We start from the raw sequence: 21692 nt of genomic DNA on the forward strand, positions 1-21692 counted from the left end.
TCGCGAGGGGCAGGCTTCGGGCGATCACACCGCCCTGCCAGGACCTGCGCCGCCCGTCCCCGCCCGCCTTCCCTCCCTCCCTCCCTCCCTCGTTCCGTCCCCCCGGGCGCGGCGGGGTGACGCCATCTCGGGGCGCCGCGGGCCCGCTGAGCGCACAAGATGGCGCCGTACTGCGTGCTGGCCGCCAGGCTGCGGGTGCGTCAGCGCGGCGGGGCGGCGGCGCCGGGCGGGCGCGGGGCGGCACCGGGGGGGGGGGCGAGACGGGGCGGGCGGCGGGGAGGGGGCCGCGGGGGGGGGCGAGGGGACCGGGACCGGTCCGGCCGCCCCTCAAGGTGAGCGCAAGGTGACCGGGGCCGGGCCCGGCCGTGCCTCCCTCCCGGTGCCCCGGGGGTGGTGGGGCGGGAGCCGGGCTCTGTGCGGTGGCTGCTCCGGGGCCGGTGCTGCGTGGGGAGCGCGGGGACCCTGCGTCAAAAGCAGCGAGGAAGGCTGTGGAAAAAAAAAACCCACAACCCTATAAACAGCCCCAAAACGCTATTTTCCCCTAGTAAACCGAACCGGCGCTCGTAGCGGTTCTCCCAGCCCTGCCCATCGTGACCTCTAACGGCCGCACCCGCGGGTAACGTGAGGCGCCGCGGGGCTGTCTCCTCAGCGCTAAGGCTCCCTTACCTTTCCTGCCTTAGGAAATAAGCGTCAGGATGCAGTTGTCTTCTTTTAGGGCTGCTAACCGGGATAAGGAAGCCTGCGACCCCCTTAGGAAAGCGCGGGGCGCTTTAACTTCTCAGTTTGCCTCCTGTGACCTTGGTGAGCGTGCTCCCGTTACTTCAGGAGCTGAAGCAATAACTCGATTCCAGCCTTCTGAAAGTATTTTATGAAGCTTAATTCGTATTCTTTATTACCTCACTGCTTTAGAGTTAGGGGTTTTACGAAAGAGTTGCTTTTTTATTTAAGTAAAAGTTACAGAACGGCACCGTTTTGGTCAACTCGGTGTATTCATCGTTGGTTCGTAATTAGTTGTTAATTTGCACTTTGGACAGAAATGACTAGTTATAAAGTGAAGGCCGATCTTTGATTAGCATAACGATTTGGTTCTCATTTTATGGTGCATTGCCACATGAGAGCAACCAGACAGTGAGATGAATGCTGTGTAATGTAGAACAAAGGCTGTGGTAGCATGGTGACTGTGTGGAATTTAGCGTTCTGGGAGGCTGTCCTGGGTTATCAGTTGTGTATCCTTTTAAAGGACAAAATCATCTGACTGTAATCAAACATTTGTCTCCTTGATCATTATAGGAGGCAAATAGCGTGTATTGGTTTTTTTTCCCCATGTTTAGCAGCCTAGAGATTTAGTGAACAAGTGGATCATGTTGCCAGTCACTGTGATAATGTCAGCACTGAGCGTGGCACGTGCTGTTAACGCTGGTGCTGCTCATCGCCTCTCCTAAAACAGCTTTTGGAGTTGTATAGGAAGCTTATCTCGGAGAAATAAATTGGAATTAGCCTGGTTCAGGCCGACTGCCCTATTTATAGCACAATTCTTCTAATAGCCTCAAAGGGTTGAGATCTTTTTCGTGCCTGCCTGAAAGATGCTTTTAGCAGCATTCCGTTTCTTGAGCCACGTTGGCTGGGGGTTCGCTGAAAGAAGTGTAAGACTCCAAACCAGCTGAAGTGTTAGGGTTTCACTGAAGGTCTTGTATGTGAGTACTGAAATTACATTTGGTGAGCTTTGTATATGTTGTCAAAAAAAAAGAATGTTGGTTAGAGTTAGACCGATCTTCAGGATGCTAATTTTGGTTGCCCTTTGGAGGTGGGTCTGGGAAACCAGGCTGCGTTTACGTTTTGATTATACCGTACCATTTTTTTAGGCTGTACCATGGTCAATGTTGGAAACTTGGCTGGTGTTCTTAGATTAGGGAGGATGAGGAAAGATGGTATTTTGGGTAGAATTTCTAGCTAGAATTTCTAGGAGGGCTTTCTGGGATAGGAGCGCATGTAGCATAGTTTCTACTCTTTTGACCGCAAACTTTGGCTTACTGGACTTATCTATCATATCTAGTGCCAAAATGTGAGTTCTGGAAATTCAGTCTTGCATCTGGACCATTCACTGCAGTGAGCTAGACAGATAGCTCTTTCAAATGAGCTCCTAAAGTCTACATGGATAAGAGTTGGCTTCTTTAAGATTTCAAATTAACGACCCATTTAATAGGCTGTCTTTTCCATGTCTTTCGAGGAGGCTTTTCACCTGCCAAAATACTGATGGACTTAGGAGGCCTGCTGTGGTTTCCTTTACTGAAATCTGGATCAAGGACACTGGTGCAGGGAAAACAAATTCAACACCAGATGAGAAGAGACCACTGGGCAGCTGCCTGCTGGGTGCTTAGTCCGGAGCTTAACAGTACTGCCTGCCTGCTTCCCTTGGCTGTTGGTCTCAAGGCACTTGCCACTACTCACCAAAAACAAAGCCCCCAGACCACCACCTCTTTCTTGGAGGAGTGGGGGGGGGGGGAATGGAGCTGGAAGCTGTTGGTCTGGTGACTTAATCTTGTAGTTCTGCCACCCCATTTCAGAGGATGCAGGGGAAAAAAAGGACAGGTGCAGACCCTCAGTTTTCCAGACTTCCATGTCCAGCTGGGATCCTTCTCCTCAAGCGGGCTCATTTCTCTCCCCTTCCATTTCTGGTGCTCTGAAGCAGTGGTGAGGCTCAAACAGAAGTCAACTACTTGGTATTGGTATTTCTGTGATTAAAATTTGACTATTTATATGGCATTCTAATTAATACTAAACTTCACACAGCCGTTTCGTGAAGTAAAAAGGTATATAGACATACGTACTCAAACTGAAAAGGTTTTATCTGAATTTTATCTGAAATAAAATCTTTGCACCTCTCTTCAGATCTTTGGAGAGCCCTGCTTCAGCTTTTGATCATCATCAGCTTTGGTCTCAAGCAAGACTAGAATGCTGCGAAGCCTCCACCATTACTTTAATTTGCAAATCTGTTCTCCTTCTGTGCTCTGAATTATGGTGAAACGTAGCTTTCAGTTTATTGGGTGATATGGAGGAACTCGACTAATCAGTTGGGTTAGTTTGTGGGAGAAAGAAGGAATCACTGCATTAAAGCAAAATGCCTTTCCTGGTCTGGGGAAGAGCTGATTTTTCCATGAACGTTGCTGAAATCCCTTAGTGTTTTCCAACCACTCCAGCAGTTGGAGGCTTTCAAAATATGAAGGATATCTCGTGAGGCAAAGGTGTTGTCCACAACATTATTTTTTTTCTGGGTAAATGCTGAAGTTTATTTAAAAAAAAAAAAAACGTACAAATAAAGAGAACTAAGCAAACACAAAAATTGTGTGGCTGCTAGATAAAAAGCAACAGGGGGAACGAAGCTGTTGGTTGTTTTTTCCTCCAGTGGGAGAAGGAGAAGTCTCCCTTCTGACACATGTGATATGTTCTGGAAGTTCTGAGCTTGAAGTGCAGCCGAGTGAAATCTGATGACTGGCTTTCACTTGCACTTCTGGGAGAGCAATGCTCCCTTGCAGTGCCGTGTTCACGTTCTTTAACAAAAACCATGCACGGCTGCTAAAATTTAGACCTGTATTGTTCCTACAGAAAGGTGGATATCTAAGAGCTTAGAATTGTTTGCTAAGAAAATAAACCACACCCTTGTTGGTAGTGTGCTAGCTGTTAGGATCTCCCCTAGATTTCCTGAAGTTTTTTGTTATGGAAGACATTGATAAATGTTATCAAAAGGACAATAAAACAAGATTTGGATTAAAAATTGGTGGTATCGTCTCATTGATCATGGCTGGTTTAGGCAATTTTTGAAATGCTGGTAGCAAGAAAACTGGGGGGAAAATATTCACAGGGAAAAAATGAAAAATACATGATTAAAGATTTAATTAGCATCTTTGGTATTGCAAAACCAGGGTTTGGTACCGTGATTATACAAACAGTTGTGTATACACAAGGGCTAGTCAGTGCAGTGCTGGTGTATGGATTAACCTGTACCTATGAAAATCTTGTCAATGTGAAGTAGATCAGAGAATCAGAGACTGGTTTGGGTTGGAAGGGACCTCAGAGACCACCTGATTCCACCCCCCTGCCATGGGCAGGGACACCTCCCACCAGACCAGGTTGCCCAAAGCCCCATCCAGCCTGGCCTTGAGCACCTCCAGGGATGGGGCACAGGAAACACAGGAGTAAGATTAAATTGTAATACCGGGGGAGGAAGAACTCTGGACTCTGTTTTCTGTCTGTTTCCAGACTTCCAGCAACGATGACAGAGACTTCCAAAGGATGTAAGAAATGCATGTGCCAAATCCTTGGGAGTTTTTGTGGAGGCTGCCCTCTGACTCAATTTTCACAGCTGCGTGAGAGCCCTTTAACCCTGGCACTGACCTGCTCCTTCTGGGTCAGGTGCTGTAAAGGTGCCTCGTGCAGCCTGCCCTTCTCCCGTGTTCCAGGGCATTGTTTCACTCTGGAGGCGGCCAAGTGACATTTGGGCTTTTTCTGGTTGCATTTCCTGCTGAACCTGTGGTACAGTTCATCCATCCTGCTGTTAGCTCACCTGTGGGGCAAGCGCAAGGCTGTTCTCGGGGGCAAGGTGAGGATGTCCCCGCAGCCAGATCGGTGAAGCGAAAGTGTTTGGTCCACAGCTTGCCTCTCCTGCTCCGTGTTAGGTTGTAGACCAAGCACATCCACAGGAGTCACTCTGGCTAGCGCTGAAATGCAGCTCACCTTATGCAGCACGTAACAATGTGCTTGTGGCAGGGTGTAGAGACCCTGCACAGGGAGCTTGGTATGTAGTGGTGGAACAAAGGGGTATTTTCTCAGTCCCATACACTTTCGTCTGCCAGTCCTTCAGCATAAACTCAATACCAGCGAGTAAATACAGATTTGGAAACTGGATATGCTCTTCTCCACTGTGGCTGTAATATCTCAGGAATACATCAAGCTGTTGTTCACTTAGGGAATATCTCAGAATTGCCCAAAAGAAGATTTCATACGAAAACATAAGGCATCTTGTGCTTCAGATAGAAATACAAAATAATTTGGTAAATGCTAGCAGCTCTGGCTAGCCTGGTGTCTCACTGTTTAACTCAATATGTAGCATTGTATGATCAAATGTTCATTAAAAAAAAACAAAAACTCTGCAAACTTTCTGTTCCTCAGCCTGTAAAATTCCAGGAACAACAGCTGAAAAGCAAGTATTTTATTGATGTTAGAGGGATTCACTCTGCAGGGTTGCAGCACTAACGCTCTCCTTTTTCCAGCATGCCTTGAATGGTGGGATACGGCGCTACCATGTTGCACCCGTCCTGTGCCAGCGGGCCAAGGTGGCCATGAGCCACTTTGAGCCTAATGAATACATAAATTATGAGAAGTTGGAGAAGAACATCAACATTGTCCGTAAGAGGTAAGAGGGGAGGAAGGAGGAGGGGAGGGGTCGGGTCAATGTGCAGAATTTAGCTCTGCAGTGATGGGAGAGGAGGGGAATAAAAAAACATCACAGGGCTCTGGCAAAGGGAATGTTTACTGGGGAGAGCAGCTCGGAGCCGTAGCAGTTGCCAGTGTGGTGAAACACGAGTTGTAGTGTCTCCATGCAGTGGTGTGGGGCACTGTGGGGAGGGCTGAAGTTTAGGAAGAAGCACTCCGACACGTAGAAAAGCAGGTCAGTGCAGAGGAGGCGCTAGAAAGGGCTCTGTCCTCTTTTTTTAATGCCCTCCTTCGTGAGCCTTTGTATTGGTGCTTGCGCCTGTCTGGGGAAGCAGCGTGTGGGCAGTGGTCATTGCAGGCTAATGCTCCTTTGCACCTTGTTTTGACGGTGAACCTTCTCCCGTGTGCCACCGTAGGCGTTAGACACAAAAAGGAGGGCTAGGAATTCGTAGTCTGTGTAAACATGGTGACCTTAATCTGCTGATAGAGGCTTGCTGAGTTGTCATTCCTGCTCCACTTACCTTGGCAGTGGTTTGTAAGACATGTCCTTCGGTCTCTGCATCCTTTGTTAGATGTGGTAACTCTCGTTTCAAGTCGTTGTGTCTACTTAGTTACCTCTCAGAAGATCTCACCACTGGCATAAATAGGCTCCTCAGCTGAGACAGCCAGTCAGAAGCCTGCAGGACAAAAGGTCTGTGTTCGCGAAACTCTGCTTAGTTGTCCTTCCTTGCTGTGGGATCTGGTACTTGTGAATTGAGTCTGACCTCTCTCTTACCTCCCTGTTTGCTGTCCTGAAGTATGACCTTGAGAAATGAGCAGAGTCAAAGTTTCCTTTACTGTATAGGGAGATTATAAAAGCGCAAAGTGACGTTGGTTTGTATCCTTTTGAACTTTCTGGACCAAGCACCTGTTTCAGCCAGCTACCAGTTGATATTTTAGATGATTTTAAGATAACCACGCAGATTGCTGTGTGTTCATGTGTTTTAGAGTGGTAAAGGGAAGAAGAGAGTATCTTTGTTGTGTTACATGCTTAAAGGGGCAAATGTTAAAGTACACAACGTGCAGAGGTAAAATTCTTCTCTTGTCTCCCCAGGCTCGACCGTCCCCTGACCTTGTCTGAGAAGATTGTATATGGCCACCTGGATGACCCAGCGAAGCAGGAGATTGAGCGAGGCAAGACCTATTTGCGCCTACGGCCCGATCGCGTGGCCATGCAGGATGCCACTGCTCAGATGGCAATGCTGCAGTTCATCAGCAGCGGGCTGCCCAAAGTGGCCGTGCCTTCCACCATCCATTGCGATCACCTCATAGAAGCTCAGTCAGGTGGTGAAAAGGATCTTCGAAGGGCCAAGGTGACTACTGCAAAGACTTAAATTCAGTCTGTGTGAAAGCTTCTTTCCAGTTTAGGGAAGGGATATTTTTTTTTTATTCCAGGACAGCCACAAAATCACGAGTAATCTGGTATCAGGTCTGATGGTTAGCTCGGTAGATAGGTCAGATGCAGTAAAGAAACAGCGTAAGCAGGGCTGTGGGAGTTTTTCACCAGAGATTCATCCACGACATGGTTTAAAGGACCATGACAATAGGAAGCACTAGCTCTTAATCTGCTAATGATGGAATTGCAAGTCGTATGTGTGTTCTGTAGAGTGAGAAGATGTTTCAGGTAAGGGAAGAAGAAAAATCTATTTCAAAGGGTAGGAAAGGAAGACGGATTACTCTAGGGAGTTTCGCTGTGTACGGCAGCATGAAAAGCTTCCTGAACGTGTGTCTGCATTGCACTGCATCCTGTGAAGGGGGAGCAACTGACTACTTCTGCTTCCCAAACCACTTGCAAGTGATTAGTGCTCACTGAAGCACTTGCAGCTTTCGAGACCAGCAAGGATAGGTAATAAATGTATATACAGGCATGAAGGGTTTTATTTGGGAATTCCAATGTTGTTTGTCCAACTTCTGGTTCAATGAGGTTTTATGTTTTTTTTACATTTCCCCCACACTGTTTTACTGCTTATTCCTCCTTAGGGGGTTCTGTCAAATGTAAACACATTCACCTCTGTCCCACATACCACAACGAATCTGCCAGGGAAGAATATCCTGTTAGCATAGCAGGGAAGTGGGGGGGGAGCCTTTTTTCCCAAGTAAGTCCATTATCAAAGCCAGGAGGCTTCTGACTTGGACCCTGATATTGAAAGTGAAGAATCTGTTCTAAACACATTGTGGGTGCTCAGCTGCATTTTAAGATTTTAGTCCGTATCTATTCTCAGAAATTCCTCATGTCAAAGCAAGTGCTTCTGGCTTTTTCCTCCAGGTTAGAGTAAAGCAACGTATACCGCCCAAGAGTAAATTTGGAGAGTTCTTGTTCTACAGTTTGTCTCGGGCCCAAGCTGTGAGATTAAGAATTTGGGACCGTACTAAATAAGACTTGATTTTCTTCCCTCACCTCCTGTCTTTCCCCTATTCCTGCATTTGTTCTCTGCAGTGCAATAGTGTTCTGCTGCAGCCCTGAGCTGAGCAGCGTTCCTCGTCTGCCACCCGCTCTGAGCAGACCAAGTAAAGGTCCTGCCTTCTTCTGACTGGGTTCTGCTTCTGTAGCTGCCAGTTGGCACACAATGAATGCTGGCAGGCCACAGAGTGGCTTGGATCTGCTCCTGGCACATCAGCGTGCTTTACTGGGGGAGGGATGCACAAACAGAGTGAAGTGACCTGACTCCCAGTGGAAAACGAGGCTTAAAGAACTGCTGCTGCCTCATGGGAAACTTCAGCAAATGTGTGCTGAGACAATTCTGCCATTATCTCCAGTTTCCCCTTTCTCTTCGTTCTGAAGCGTAGCTGCCTGAGAACAGTCTTTAAGAAACTCCCTCCTCCGAGCACTTATCTTATCTCTTCTGCCGCTCCTCTGCCAAGAACTATCAGGACATAATACTGTCATACTTCCTTGGCAACCGTGGGTATTCTCACAAGCAATTTTCATGGTGTGACCTCCACGAATAACAGTGGTGGCGCAGCAAGAAAGGCAGCATTGTGCGAGCCTTAAGCAAGGGACTCAGCAGAATGAGAAACGACGCCCACCAGCTCCCCTGGCAGGGAGCAACTTCCAACTCCATTTCTTCATCCGTAAAAAATAAAGCCAAAATGCTTATCAAGAGGTTTGAAATGTCTGCAAAGCATGCATAAAACAAAAGAAACAGCTGGTAGAAAAGGAAGGGGGGGTGAGAAGAAGAGAGAAAAACAGGTTAAAATACCCTTGAGAGTAGAAGAAATGAGCAGGGCATTCTCCAATGCCTTATTGGCAGGGTTTTCCTTGAATTGTGTGATTTGGCACTGGAAACTAAAAAAGTTGCCATAGTAGAGCTACAAGTTGGATGAAATTAAGTGGCCTGCTACAACTGACTGGCAAACAGCCTTGATCTCTTTCGATTTTAAGAGCGATGTGCACCTCCCTCTAGCTGCTACAAAACTGTGGAGCAAACTATGAACAGGCTTGGGAAGAAGGGAGCGTGTTTGAGCTCATGACGTGCCAAAGAACAAAATGTGTTACTAACACCATGTGTTTCCTGTGTGACTAGGATATAAACCAGGAGGTGTACAACTTTCTAGCAACAGCTGGTGCCAAGTACGGAGTGGGATTCTGGAAACCTGGGTCGGGAATCATTCACCAGGTAAAGTGTGTGCTTGCAGTCTTTGAACATCCAGTGGCTCTTCCTCCTTCTGGTGGAGGGAAAGCTCCAGTACAAACCCGCAGAGAATTTCACCAGTTTAGAGGAACAACTCGCTTTCTCTGAGGCAGGTGAAATTTCTTGCTTGCTCCCTTTCAGTTATCTTGACAGCAATGTTTTTACTGAAAGGTTATTTTTGTCAAAGTGTAACCTGATGCGTGATTAGTTAGTGCCAGCAGCAGGCCACATGAATCAAAGGATCTTAACTGTTTGTGAGCTGGCTTATCTTGGTACGCCTGGGAGAGTGAAGTGATGCTGTGAAAATAGCTACTTAAGGCTATTGTGGGTTCCTTTTGGGAGTACGGAAGGAAGCTTTTGGAACATACATTTTCTAAGGCTCTTTTGTATGTGTTTGGTTCCATTTTAAAAAAACAAAACCAGGAGAGAGTGTATGAGGACAGCAAATAGAGCAGCTTTAGGTACACATAACTAGTTGCTATCTGAATGGAATAAAATGCAAAGGACTTTTCAATGGGTTTTCAGGTCTGAAATTCTCTTGCCATACCACTTGCACCTCAAAAAAATATGACCATCCCGAGATAACTTAGCACGTGATGAGGCTTTCTGTTTTTTAAACCCAACACCTATAGCAGGACTTCCCTACCTTGGTTTTGTTTGATTTGCTACGTATGTCCAGGAGACATTTTTCATTGTTCCTGAGTTGCAGGCAGGAAAAATTGAAGTGCAGCACAAGCAAAAGGAGTGGAGAGGAGAATGGATGACTGTTAACGTCCTGCCAGCAGGGAACTTGTGACCAGGTGCAGTCAAGAGCTCTCTGCTGTCTTTTCTTAGCTATGGAATGAGTTACTAAGGTTACTTTAACTTGGTGTGACGCAATGGAGAAAGGAAATAGAACAGGTGAACTCCCCAAAAGGTTGTGGGAGCACCTCAGGTTACTTCTGCTCCCTATTGTTGTTACCAGCTTTCTTGTGATTCACTTTCTGAGGAAAAAAAGCTGGAGAAAATTGGACGTACTGTATAGCTTCAGAGTCTGGCTCTTGGAATTGACCTTTCTTGCATGCGTATGTAAAGGTGGAAGTACTACAGACAAAAATCTTAGCTTTTTCAATAAAGGGCTGCTCTGTTTCTGTCCAGACTGTTCTGTAAGATGTGCTGTGCTTCCCAGAAAGGCTGTACATAATGTTGATATGGCACATATGCAGTAAGAAGTTCATTAGCTTGCTACTACAGGAAAGTCATAATTTTTCAGTAAAGGACTGTTCTGTGATTTTGCTAATATTTGAAGATAGGATCAGTAGCAGCAATAAGTGAAAGGCAGCCTCTTGGTGTATTTGTGAGGGATTTTTCTGTGTGATCAGCTTTTGGCTGGCAGTAAGGATTTGGAGGGCCCTGCTGTGGTATTCTACTGCTGTGGGACTATAAAAATCTGCAGAAGGTCTTCCTAGCACCGGACAGGTGAGCTGGCTGGCTCAGCAGTTGATCAAGGGTTTGGAGACTAAGGAGCAGCTTCCTGAGCCCTAACGAAGGTTACCGGAAGGAAGAGGTCTTCCAGTGAAAAAGGGAAGGTCATTGCTTTCTTACTTTTTTTTTCTTACAGTTTTCTTACTGTCCTGGGATGAGCAAGGGCCAAGACTTGGTACCTCGTTCAGTCATTACATCCTCCAAAAGGGGGTTGAAATACAACTGAACTTACGATCCAAAAGAAATTAAATTTCTTGCTACTGAAATCTGCAAATAAAAAAATAGTCTGTATTCTTGTTGGGTTTCTTGCTGTCTTCCCCCTCCTTTCCAACCAAACAAGCAAGCAATCAATCAACTTTTCTTTTCAGATCATTCTGGAGAACTACTCCTATCCCGGGGTTATGCTGATTGGCACGGATTCACACACCCCCAATGGAGGTGGCTTGGGAGGAATCTGCATTGGAGTGGGTGGAGCTGATGCTGTGGATGTCATGGCAGGAATCCCTTGGGAGCTTAAATGCCCAAAGGTAGGAGCAAAAAGAATACTAATCCTCTGTGTGGGGTGTGAGATGTAAGATGGTTAAGAAACGTATGTAAGGCACTATCTGCCATTAACAGTCTGGTTTGTAATCACACACTGGCTCAAACAGATGGTCTATGGTTTATTGGCATCTCTGAGTTTCATTTCCAGCCTTTTTAATTCAGGGATTGAGAGAGGTAGGCGAGTAGTGATCTCCGGTTGGCCTTGACAGTGGGTTCAGCCCATGTACATGTGCTGTGGTATTTCAGGATTTTCTCCTTTGTGTTTTGGTGACCACCCAGATTGTGAGAAAGAAGCCTGAGGAGTTCTCTTGACTGCTGGAGGGAAATGATACCAGTATACCTTTTTTTTGTTGTTTTAATTCACGTTAAGGTTATTGGTGTAAAACTGACTGGCAAGCTTTCTGGCTGGAGTTCTCCGAAAGATGTGATCCTGAAGGTGGCTGGCATCCTCACGGTCAAGGGTGGAACAGGCGCCATCATTGAATACCACGGGCCTGGTGTGGATTCAATCTCTTGCACTGGTAAGGCAACAGGAATCTCTTATCTGGAGTGGGTTGTTGTTGGAGGTGTTGTGTTGTCCGTGAGGAGAAGGGAATCGGGCAAGAAGTGTTAAATGTTCCCTCTTAGCCTGGCTGGGTGACCAGTACACAGCAAATTGGGAGTCTGTTTCTCTGCAAGCTGGTGGGGTGAGAGCGGTGTAACAAGCGAAAAGTCTCTCTGGACAGCTCTGTTAAATCTTGTGACCCTGAGAACGCTGAATGGTTAATTGTGGGGAATCCTGTAAGATGGTGCTGTCAGGATGAGAGTAAGGATGGAGCTATTTTGCCATATGCTTAGAGGATAGAGATGTTGGGGGTAGTAAAGGATGACATTTTCATTTCAGCCTAAAATAGGTTGTGAGTAGAGGAGAGAAATAGGTTGGGGAAGGGGGGAAATGTGTGACAGCTGCTAAAGAAAAAGCTTCTCAGCAAAGTAGAGCAGAGGGGAGACTAGAAAGCAGCAGTTTAACTTGGAGACTTGCAGTAGGCAATTGCGGGTCTCAGGTGCTGAATTTGAACCAGCAGATATTGCAGTTGTCTGTAACAGTACTTGTCAGGACCGAACTGAGAGAGATGTCCCTTCCTTTGGCTTGAAATGTAGCTTTTAAGCTGGGCTTCTCTCCATTCATAATGCTTGGCTACTTGGAATACTTGCTTTTACAATCTGAAAGCATTTTAGGATTTTTATTCTCTTGAATCAGAGAGCATTGACCTGTGATACCTGCTTCTAGCTCCCTGAATGTAAAACAGCAACTCGTACAGCTTCATCGCTGTGCCTTGAAAGGCATGGGTGACCCCAGTGCCACAAGTGATTTATTTTTATTTTTTTTTTCTGTTTTCTATCACTGGAGTCTTTGTCTGGAATCCAGTCCGCTGTGGAGTTAGGTTTGTGCCTAATGCACTTGATCTCTCATGGCTTAGCTGTCTTTTCCATGGGCTGACTCTTGAAGAATTGGATGGCCTTGGACTTTGTTGACCCTGTGGTCTTTTCTCCCACTCCTTCGCTAGGGATGGCAACGATCTGTAACATGGGGGCTGAAATCGGAGCTACCACATCCATCTTCCCTTACAACGAACGGATGAAGAAATACCTGGGCAAGACTGGGCGAGCTGGTAAGAGGGTTTGGGGGTTGAAGTGGGTAGAAGTGTGGGTTTGAATGACGGTGTTTTCTGGGAGCAGCATCCTCCTGCAGCAGTGTCTGATGTGGCTTCTGTCCTTGGGTGTACAAGCAGGGAGTCTGTAGCTGAAATGCATGGGGAAGTATCTGGTGGACCCTGCGTTCAGTTGTTCTGGTCTTTTTCTTTTCCATCTTATTTGCTGCAGTTTTTCAGGTCTCCCTTCTTTCTTATTCCAGACATAGCTGCGCTGGCGGATGAATTCAAGCAACACCTGGTACCGGATTCTGGTTGTCAGTATGACCAGGTGATAGAAATCAACCTCAGTGAGGTAAGGCTTCCTTCCTGCTTGCCATCTTGGATGTTGTGATGAGACTGCCTCGTGTGAATGAGGACTAAGCTGGGAGTTGGATGCAGCACCCCTGGTTGTGCTAAAACGTGTAACAAACGCTGAGATCTGTTCCACTAACAGCTTCTGCTCAGGCAGGCGAGTCCTATTTAAACAGCTTCCAGATAGCAAATCAATTCCTTTCGTAACTGTTTTGTTTTTTTTTTTTTCCCTGGCTACTGTAATTTCTGACTCTGTCGTTGTTTCTTAAAGCTGAAACCACATATCAATGGACCTTTCACTCCAGACCTGGCACACCCTGTGTCAGATATTGGTGCTGTGGCAGAAAAGGAGGGCTGGCCTGTTGATATCAGAGTTGGTGGGTAGCATTTGCTCTTTCCTCTGCCTTAGTCTTTGTGCCATAAATGTTGCTGTCTTGGGATAAGCAGTTGGTCATATAGCTTGGGATCTAATCCTTTAATTACTGCTCTATGCCCTTTGACTTTGTTGCAGTGTCATTTCTACATAGGCACATGAATTTGCTGGGAAGAGTAGTCTCTTTGTTTTTTCTCAGGTGTGAGTAGCCTCTCACATGTGGCCTAGATCTGGGACAGCTGGAGGGGTTTTGATCTCAAGAGCTAGGCAATTTTTTTGCCTTGTTGGAAATTTTTAGAAGATGGGGTTGCCAGGGATGTTACCTGTTACACATTTGGTCAAATCCACGAACAGGCTTTCAACAGAGATCTGTCAGGCGCACAGTTGTGCATTCCCCAAGCAGGAGACTGTTGAGCTCTCAGGACGTAGTAAAGTTGATGCTTGTTGTCCTAAAGAGGAGGCGTGGATACTCATACACTCGCTGGCTTCTCTGGAATTGCTCAGGGTGGGAATGAGAAGAATGCAAGTACATTGTAAAGGCCACATCCCAGGTAGTGACAAGTTACTCAGTAGTGTTACAAATAGGATCAAGAGCAGCAGTAACTGAAAGCCCAGAGTTTTATTCTTTGCTGGTTAGCATCAGAGTGCTGTCAGTGCAACACCGTATGTCCTCGTGTCATCTTCATACCATAACAAAGGATGTTTTACCCAAGGACTACAAAATGCCTATACCAAAATGAAACAGTGCGTTGGGGTCTAGCCCAAGATAACTGAGGCGAACTAATTGGGTGTGTAAATTGCTTGGAAGAAAAAAAGAAGAAAGACCAGTAGGCTCTGAGGTGTAAGTTGAAAGGGCTGGGAAATTTAAAATTCAATATGCGTAGAGAGGCACCCACCTCTTCTTTTAATCATTTCCTTGATTTCTTCTCATCTTGATTTGTAGCCTTTTCTGTCTTCCTAGAAGAATACCTCTTTGTGGTAATTCGCCTAACCAAAGTGCACATAGGTGGCACTCTGACCTTGTAAAACAATAACCAGCCTAGTGACCAGGTAATGTGTTCTGGCTTACAGCCTCCGAAGCCTGAGGGACTGATTGCTTGTGGCCACATTATCTTGCTGGGAGGCTTGGCAGTGTTTGTACCTGAAACTGTTTCAGGCTCCTTGTCAGTGGGAAAGGAGGTTGTCTCTTGTTTTTTCTGCTGAGAGATGGTCTCCTCAGGGAGAAGCCACCAGGGCTGCACTAACCACCTCCCTGTCTCTGTCAAACACCACAGGCCTGATTGGCAGCTGCACCAACTCCAGCTACGAGGACATGGGACGCTCTGCAGCAGTGGCAAAACAGGCGCTAGCGCATGGGTTGAAGTGCAAATCGCAGTTCACAATCACTCCAGGCTCGGAGCAGATCCGAGCCACCATTGAAAGAGACGGTTATGTGAGTATGATGACTGCTCTTTACAGGTCCAAACAGTAAAGGTTAAACTTTTCCAGAGGGTACTCAGGAGTCTGGAAGTGACTAATGGAAACCTCTTAAATTTGTCCTCACGTATTGCTCGAGGTGCAATGACTGATATAGTAACCAGCCTTGCGTCACTGTGCCCCTGGGTCCTGCCGCTGCCCAGGCAATGTTTTGACCTGCTGTGTTTATCCACTCTTCTCCTTATAGAACAGTTTGGGATGTGAGCAAACCTGTGTATGTAGGAAGTCCCATTTTAGACTAAACTTAAGGTAAAACTCCAGTGTATCCCTAGAGGAACCACCACGTACCTTCCCCCCTTTTCTGTGGGGAGCAGAATATGACGATGTGTTAATTGGTTCTAATGTTTAGTAAGTGTTGGACGCTGTCACAGCTTGGGGATCAACCTATGAGTCTTTATGTGCGGGTGTGTCCACAAGTCAGCTTTTTATTTATCTGTCTGCAGTTACACTTTTCTCCAGCAGCTGCCCTCTTGATTGGATCCTTTGCTGAATGGACTGAGCAGGCACATGTTTGCCTGCACTTTTACCAAATCACTCCTTACCCTGCCAGGAAACGTGTTGAAAATTAATTGGACCATCTTCAGTGAAATGTCTCTGAGGAGCTGGGTTTTTTTGCTCAGTTTAAAGTAGGCAGAGAACAGGAACTTTATGGTAAATCTTCCTGTGCTTTTCTCCAGCGTTAACTTAGAGCTTTACTGGCATCAGCCCCCTTGTATTTATAACAATTACTCAAAACTTGCAAGTGAAACAAGAAAGGGATTTTTTTCAGGGTTGGTGCTTTCTGTTAGAAGATGGGTGTCCTCTTTCTCTAAAAGAATACCATCAGAAATGTATCTCAAACTTTCTACTAATAATGAAATTGTCTGTCCCCAGGCACAAATCCTGCGAGACGTTGGAGGGCTGGTTCTTGCCAACGCTTGTGGGCCATGCATTGGCCAGTGGGACAGGTAAAGTGAAAGACAGACCTCTGTCTAGCTTTGTATCTCTCAGCTCCTAAAGCACTCTGCGAAGCCAAATTTGATTGTAAATACCGCACACGGGTAATTAAGCACACTAGCCATTGGTCGTAGCTGCCCGATGCACGCTGGAGGAGGAGAAATAAACTGCAAATTTATGCTGAGCCTTTGGATTAATGAAGCTGCAGCATGGCCACATCTATAGGTTTTTGATAGGGAAAAATGGGGAGAGAGATCAGTTCTCTCTGAGAGGATGGGCTGGAGTTTGTGTGGGCCTTTTAAAATAGGAAGAGTGATTGGTCTGGTTTAAATCCCTAGCATGGCAGTGAGGAAAATCCTTATAAAAGAGATGGGAGACACATGCTCATTTGGCTCTGTCATTACTGACGGTGGCACGTCCAAAGGCATGTACTTGAGTATTGTTCAGACAGTTCAGCAGTGCACAACATGGACTATGAAAACTACTCCAGGAATCAGTGTCTGACTTGGCATTGCACTGTCCTTGGTTTTGAGGCTCTACTTAGGGGAGGAAAACATGTGTGCGCTGATTCATGTTTCCAAAGATAGTGACTGCTGCCACAACCAAGCCTGGGGATTTTAGCAGCCAGATATCTAGAAGCAATATTCCCTTTGGATTTGACGAGTGTTTCCTTCTTTCACAGGAAAGACATAAAGAAAGGAGAGAAAAACACAATAGTTACGTCCTACAACCGGAATTTCACAGGTCGCAATGATGCCAACCCAGAGACTCATGCGTTTGTGACCTCCCCAGAGGTAAGAGACAGCCAGAGGGGGCGTGGGGAATGGTTCAGGGTGTCTCGGGAGCCAATTCCGCTGCCTTCAGAAGAGACCCAGCATCTTTTGGTGTGTAACTTCGAGAGCCTTCTGGCTGCTGTCTTTGTTAGGCGTAGGACTTTCAGATGAAGAGATGGGAGGAAGGCTAAGCCTTTAAATTGTTTTTCTTTCAGATTGTCACAGCCCTGTCCATTGCTGGCACTCTAAAATTTAACCCCGAGACAGATTACCTGACAGGAACAGATGGGAAGAAGTTTAAACTAGAAGCACCTGATGCAGATGAGCTGCCCAAGCTGGTAACTGCTTGCTCTGGAGATGGAGGGCGGGGAGGCCTGTCACTGTCAGTGTTTTATACGAAGCAGGGGAACTCTCATGCACTGCCTTTAATGTTAAAATTGGCTTGTTCTCTTCGCATGCATTTGGGGATGGCCGAGACTGATGATTTTCCTTTCCTTTTTATTCTTTTGAAGGATTTTGACCCAGGCCAGGACACCTATCAGTACCCTCCCAAGGACGGCAGTGGGCAGCACGTGGATGTGAGCCCCACCAGCCAGCGCCTCCAGCTTCTCGAGCCCTTCGATAAGTGGGATGGCAAGGATCTAGAAGACATGCTGATCCTCATCAAGGTCAGGAGCAAGGCGGGGGAACACCAACCGTGACAGGGCTGGGCAAACAGGGATTTGCACATGGGTTGAAGCTTTGGGTGTGCCTTGAGCTGACAGATGCCTTCCCCTACAGCTGCATTGCTGTGGGAAGTGAAGCAAGGGTCTTGCTTCCCTTGTGGTGTGGTTTCCTTCTGATACTTTATATATTATGACTAAGAGACTTTTCTATTTGGGGCTAGTTGTTAGCTAATACCATGAAAAATTAATTTTTTACACCCTGTAATATGATCCCACCCATACCACACAGTTTGGAGAATTTGTCCTAGTTATAACCACTAATTAGTATCTCTAATATCTGACTGTTCTAAGATGCATTTTGTCTGAAATGAGGTCGTTAGGATCTTCTCATCCACCAGTACTTGTTGTCTTCCCATTTTACAGAAACTATTACTTCACGATAGTTAAACATTACATTTCAGTCTCCTAATGAAGACATATTTTGTTTCACTCTCTGTGATGAATTAACAGGATGAAAGCTTCAGTTAACACAGTGATAGGTGCTGAAATGCAGTCCCTTAGGAATTGTCCTTCAGGAGAACTGTTGATTCGCAGCAGCAGAGAGCCGCAGGTATTCCCTAGGGCCGCGCTTCCATACTGAGCTGTGCTTGTTTGACACGCACAATTCCTTTGGAAACACTTTGGGAGCCAGTTGGAAGGCTGTTCTCTCCGGCTGGGAATTCTGCTCCTACAGAGGAATTGAGGAGGCTTCTGTGCAGACCGGGAACTCTGAGGAAACACTTGGTGTCTTGCTGAGCTCCTCCAGCAGAGAGGTTGAGCTGTACCAGGAAGAGCTTAATGACTTCTGGTACCTGCAGAACTTGCTGCTGAGGGAAGTGAGGACATGGCAGGAGGTGTCATAGCTTACCTTGTTTTTGTAACTCTGCCCTTTGGAACAGGGATCTTCCTTCTGCCCAGAGCATGCAGAAAGACCATTCTTTTTGCCTTTGTATTCTGCCTGAGACCATTGCGTTCTGCCTTAGGGAGCCTTGATTCTGTAATAGATAGAGTTGTCTTGGGTTTGTGCTTTTAAAAAGAGATGTGAAGATCCTTCAGAATAAAAAGTGCTGAGGAATGGTCAAATCATTGATTCATCCTAAGAGATTGATCTCTTCTACTACCCCTTAGGTAAAAGGGAAGTGCACCACTGACCACATTTCTGCCGCTGGGCCGTGGCTGAAATTCCGTGGCCATCTGGACAACATCTCCAACAACCTGCTCATTGGCGCCATCAACATTGAAAATGGCAAAGCCAACTCCGTGAGGAACGCGCTAACCCAGGAGTTTGGGCCAGTCCCGGACACAGCCCGATACTACAAGGTGAGGCTGTCTCCTGGTGCATCTATTTTAGGAGGATGTTGGCATTTCTGTGCTCTGTGCCAAGACCGAGGATCTCACCCTACTGCTCAAGTAACAGCAGCTGTGAATTCATTCAGCACTGAGGCTTTTTCTTGGGACGTACTTTGACTGTGACAGTTCTTACAGGCGATTCTGTCCCTGCCTGCTGCGGGGCAGAGGATCTTGTGACCCAAAGGGGACCAGAAACCCTAGGTGAAAGGTGCAGAACACCTCTAGACACTGCACAACTTGCAAGGCACTGGTGTCACCAGGCTGCAAATAAATTTCACCTCCTTATCTGAGCAGACAGACCTCAGTTACTGTGTGAACCCAAAGAATTCACCTATGGCTAGTCTAAATTCTATTCATGACCCCTTTGTTCTTTAAAACTTGGGTTGGAATATCAAATTTTCTTTCACTCTCAGAACAGCTTGGCATCAGTCTCAGATTGGTTCTTCTGGTAGACAGAAGTTAAAGCCTTCTCTCTAACTTCTACAAGTAGAGCAGGGATCATAGTGGTGTAAATGCTGACCTGGCACAAGACCACGGAAGGAAAGGTGGGGGCAAGGATTTGCTCTGGATCCCAAGAGCGATCCTCTTCAGCCCGTGTTAGCCAGGACAGCAATACCTAACTGCTCTGAAGCACTTAGTTCCTTCGTTTCTGCCCTTCCTTAGAACCAAGGGGAGCCTCCTGGCAGAAGGTATCATAGCACAGCGACGTCACTAGTGTTACGCTGACATTAGATGTGTCGGGGTTGTGTTTATTGTTAATTCCTCACCTGAGTGACCGCACAAGTCTTAGTCTTCCTCTTTTGTCATAGAAAATGGGTGTCAAATGGGCGGTTATTGGGGATGAAAACTACGGTGAGGGATCAAGCCGAGAGCACGCAGCGTTGGAACCTCGTCACTTGGGGGGCAGGGTCATCATCACCAAGAGCTTTGCCAGGATCCACGGTGAGTTGCGCTTCCCCTGCGGTGCGTATAAACAGGATGTGTTTGCCTGGGGCGGCAGGGACGTTTACCTTGCCCCAGGGCTCAATACCTACGGGAAGGAACTATCTGCTGACAGATCGCATGGTCCCTCTTGTTAGGAGTCCTCTTAGATATCTGCTTAGATATGCCACAAACAGCGGATATGCTGATTTCGTTGTGAAGGTAGTAATTACTGTTGGAATACTACTCAGAGAAGCACTGAGCAGCCAGGAAGTAATCCTCATCCCCTGCAGCGAGTTGTTACGAGTATGCTTGATGGTTTGTTCTCCGCAGAAACCAACCTGAAGAAGCAAGGCCTACTGCCTCTTACTTTTGCGGATCCGGCAGACTACAACAAGATCCATCCTGTGGACAAGCTGAGCATCGTGGGGCTGGCAGACTTTGCTCCTGGAAAGGTAAGTGCCTGCACGTCTTGTCACGGCTCTCGGGGTCGGGGATGTGCCCGTGGCAGGGAGCAGCGTGGTTGTGTGCGAGGGCCTGGAGCAGCACCGGCACTGATGGGCCGCGCAGCCCGGCAGCCAGAGGAGATGCCCTACACCACTGGGTCAGAATCAGATCACGTTGTTCTGAGCTGTTTTGAGAAGCCCTTGTACAATATTCTGAATTCTTGGACTTGTTACCTAAGGCGGGAGCGCTCCCTAGAAGGAACTGCAACCACACTTCTCTCTTAAGACCACCCCTGAGCTACGATTTTGTTTTCAGCCCTTTAAAAACATGTAGGGATTTTCCTGTGAGAAGCTTCGGTTAACTTGCTCCCTTGAAAAAGAAGGGGGAAAATAAAACCTGTCTTCTTCCTTTAGCCTCTGAAATGCATCATCAAGCACCCCAACGGGAGCCAAGAAACAATCATGTTGAACCACACCTTCAACGAGTCACAGATCGAGTGGTTTCAAGCTGGCAGTGCCCTGAACAGAATGAAGGAGCTGCAGCAGAAATCAAGCTAAGTGCGCACAATGCCCCCAGTGCACTGGACTCGATTCAGCTTTGGCATTTTCATGAAAGTGCAATTCCATGCCTCCTGTTGGAATAAATGTCTGATCAAATGTAACCATAGCTTCCTCTTTGTTATGGTACTTCCTCTTCACTGACACTATGAAAAGGGAGTGCAACCAGGCTTACTTTTGTCTTTTAAATTCCCCAGCTCCCTTTTTCTATTTTGGCTCAAATTCAGTTGTCCCACAGTTATTTATACTTGGAAATAACCAGCTAAAGTGGGTTTGTCTGCTCAGTTGGTTGTTTTCTGCCCATTCACTTTACTGATGGCTAAAGATTTAAAATGGAAATAAAGACTGTGACCATCTCTTCTGCCTTGTGCGATTGTCTTCATAATCCGGTTCTTCAGCTCCTGCTTTCCCCCTCGCTGTTGCTGAGAGGGTGGGAAAGAACTTGAAGATTCAATGCTACCTGCTCAGTTTGTATTGTTATGCAAAGGCCACACGGTTAAGGAAAAAAAAAGCCTCCCAGCTGTAGCAGTGCTCTGAAAGCAGTAGGAGCAGAGGACCTGGGAGGTTTATCCACCGACATTAACTACTGCAGGCTATGCTCATGACTAACCCTGCCTTCCTCTTCGGGGCATCAGTTACACTGTCCTAATGACAAACTTGCAGGAAATAAGTGATTTATGTACAGTTTCCCAGCATCACGCAGTAATTTGCTCAAGAATAGATTCACCGCCACAGCAAAAGCTTGATGTTGAGAGCAATTTGGTTAGAACAGCAAATAAAGCTGAGCTGAGCACAACAGCTACTTGGAGGAACCTTGGGCCCTGTCTACAGAGGGGTCTGTGTGGAAGCCTCTGGCTGTTGAGGCGCTAACCTGCTTCACCCAAGTTTCTACCTACAAAAACCGGTGGGGATTTTTTGCCAAGTTTGTTTCTATCACATCTAGATGACTGCATGTCTGAGCCCCACTGCACAGCCAGCGCTCAGTAAGCTTATTGTCTCAGCAGCTGGACCTCAGTTACTATGTGAACCTAAAGAATTCTAGGCTCCCTTTTAATTAGAGCA

The 21692-nt window shown here is 46.7% G+C and overlaps 1 protein-coding gene across 1 annotated transcript; it reads left to right on the plus strand.

Moving 5' to 3' along the window:
• Window positions 1-60: 60 nt before the first annotated feature.
• ACO2 (aconitase 2) lies at window positions 61-20986 on the plus strand. Its single transcript, XM_080584311.1, has 18 exons — window positions 61-195; window positions 5268-5410; window positions 6524-6782; window positions 8994-9086; window positions 10934-11092; window positions 11479-11629; window positions 12656-12760; window positions 13003-13094; window positions 13365-13470; window positions 14741-14898; window positions 15816-15889; window positions 16561-16672; window positions 16867-16989; window positions 17164-17319; window positions 18484-18675; window positions 19515-19647; window positions 19960-20081; window positions 20487-20986. The coding sequence occupies exons 1-18, from the start codon at window positions 160-162 to the stop codon at window positions 20628-20630; spliced, it is 2358 nt and encodes a 785-aa protein (XP_080440437.1). The 5' UTR covers window positions 61-159; the 3' UTR covers window positions 20631-20986.
• Window positions 20987-21692: the final 706 nt, after the last annotated feature.

Source organism: Anser brachyrhynchus (genome assembly GCF_964034855.1).
Source record: "Anser brachyrhynchus genome assembly, chromosome: 1".
In the NCBI taxonomy this organism is placed as follows: domain Eukaryota; kingdom Metazoa; phylum Chordata; class Aves; order Anseriformes; family Anatidae; genus Anser; species Anser brachyrhynchus.

Coding starts and splice junctions, on each gene's coding strand:
- ACO2 (XM_080584311.1), top strand. CDS start 160: ATGGCGCCGTACTGCGTGCTGGCCGCCAGGCTGCGG. Junction 5,411..6,523: donor ATCAACATTGTCCGTAAGAG/GTAAGAGGGGAG, acceptor TTGTCTCCCCAG/GCTCGACCGTCCCCTGACCT. Junction 16,990..17,163: donor CAGATGAGCTGCCCAAGCTG/GTAACTGCTTGC, acceptor ATTCTTTTGAAG/GATTTTGACCCAGGCCAGGA.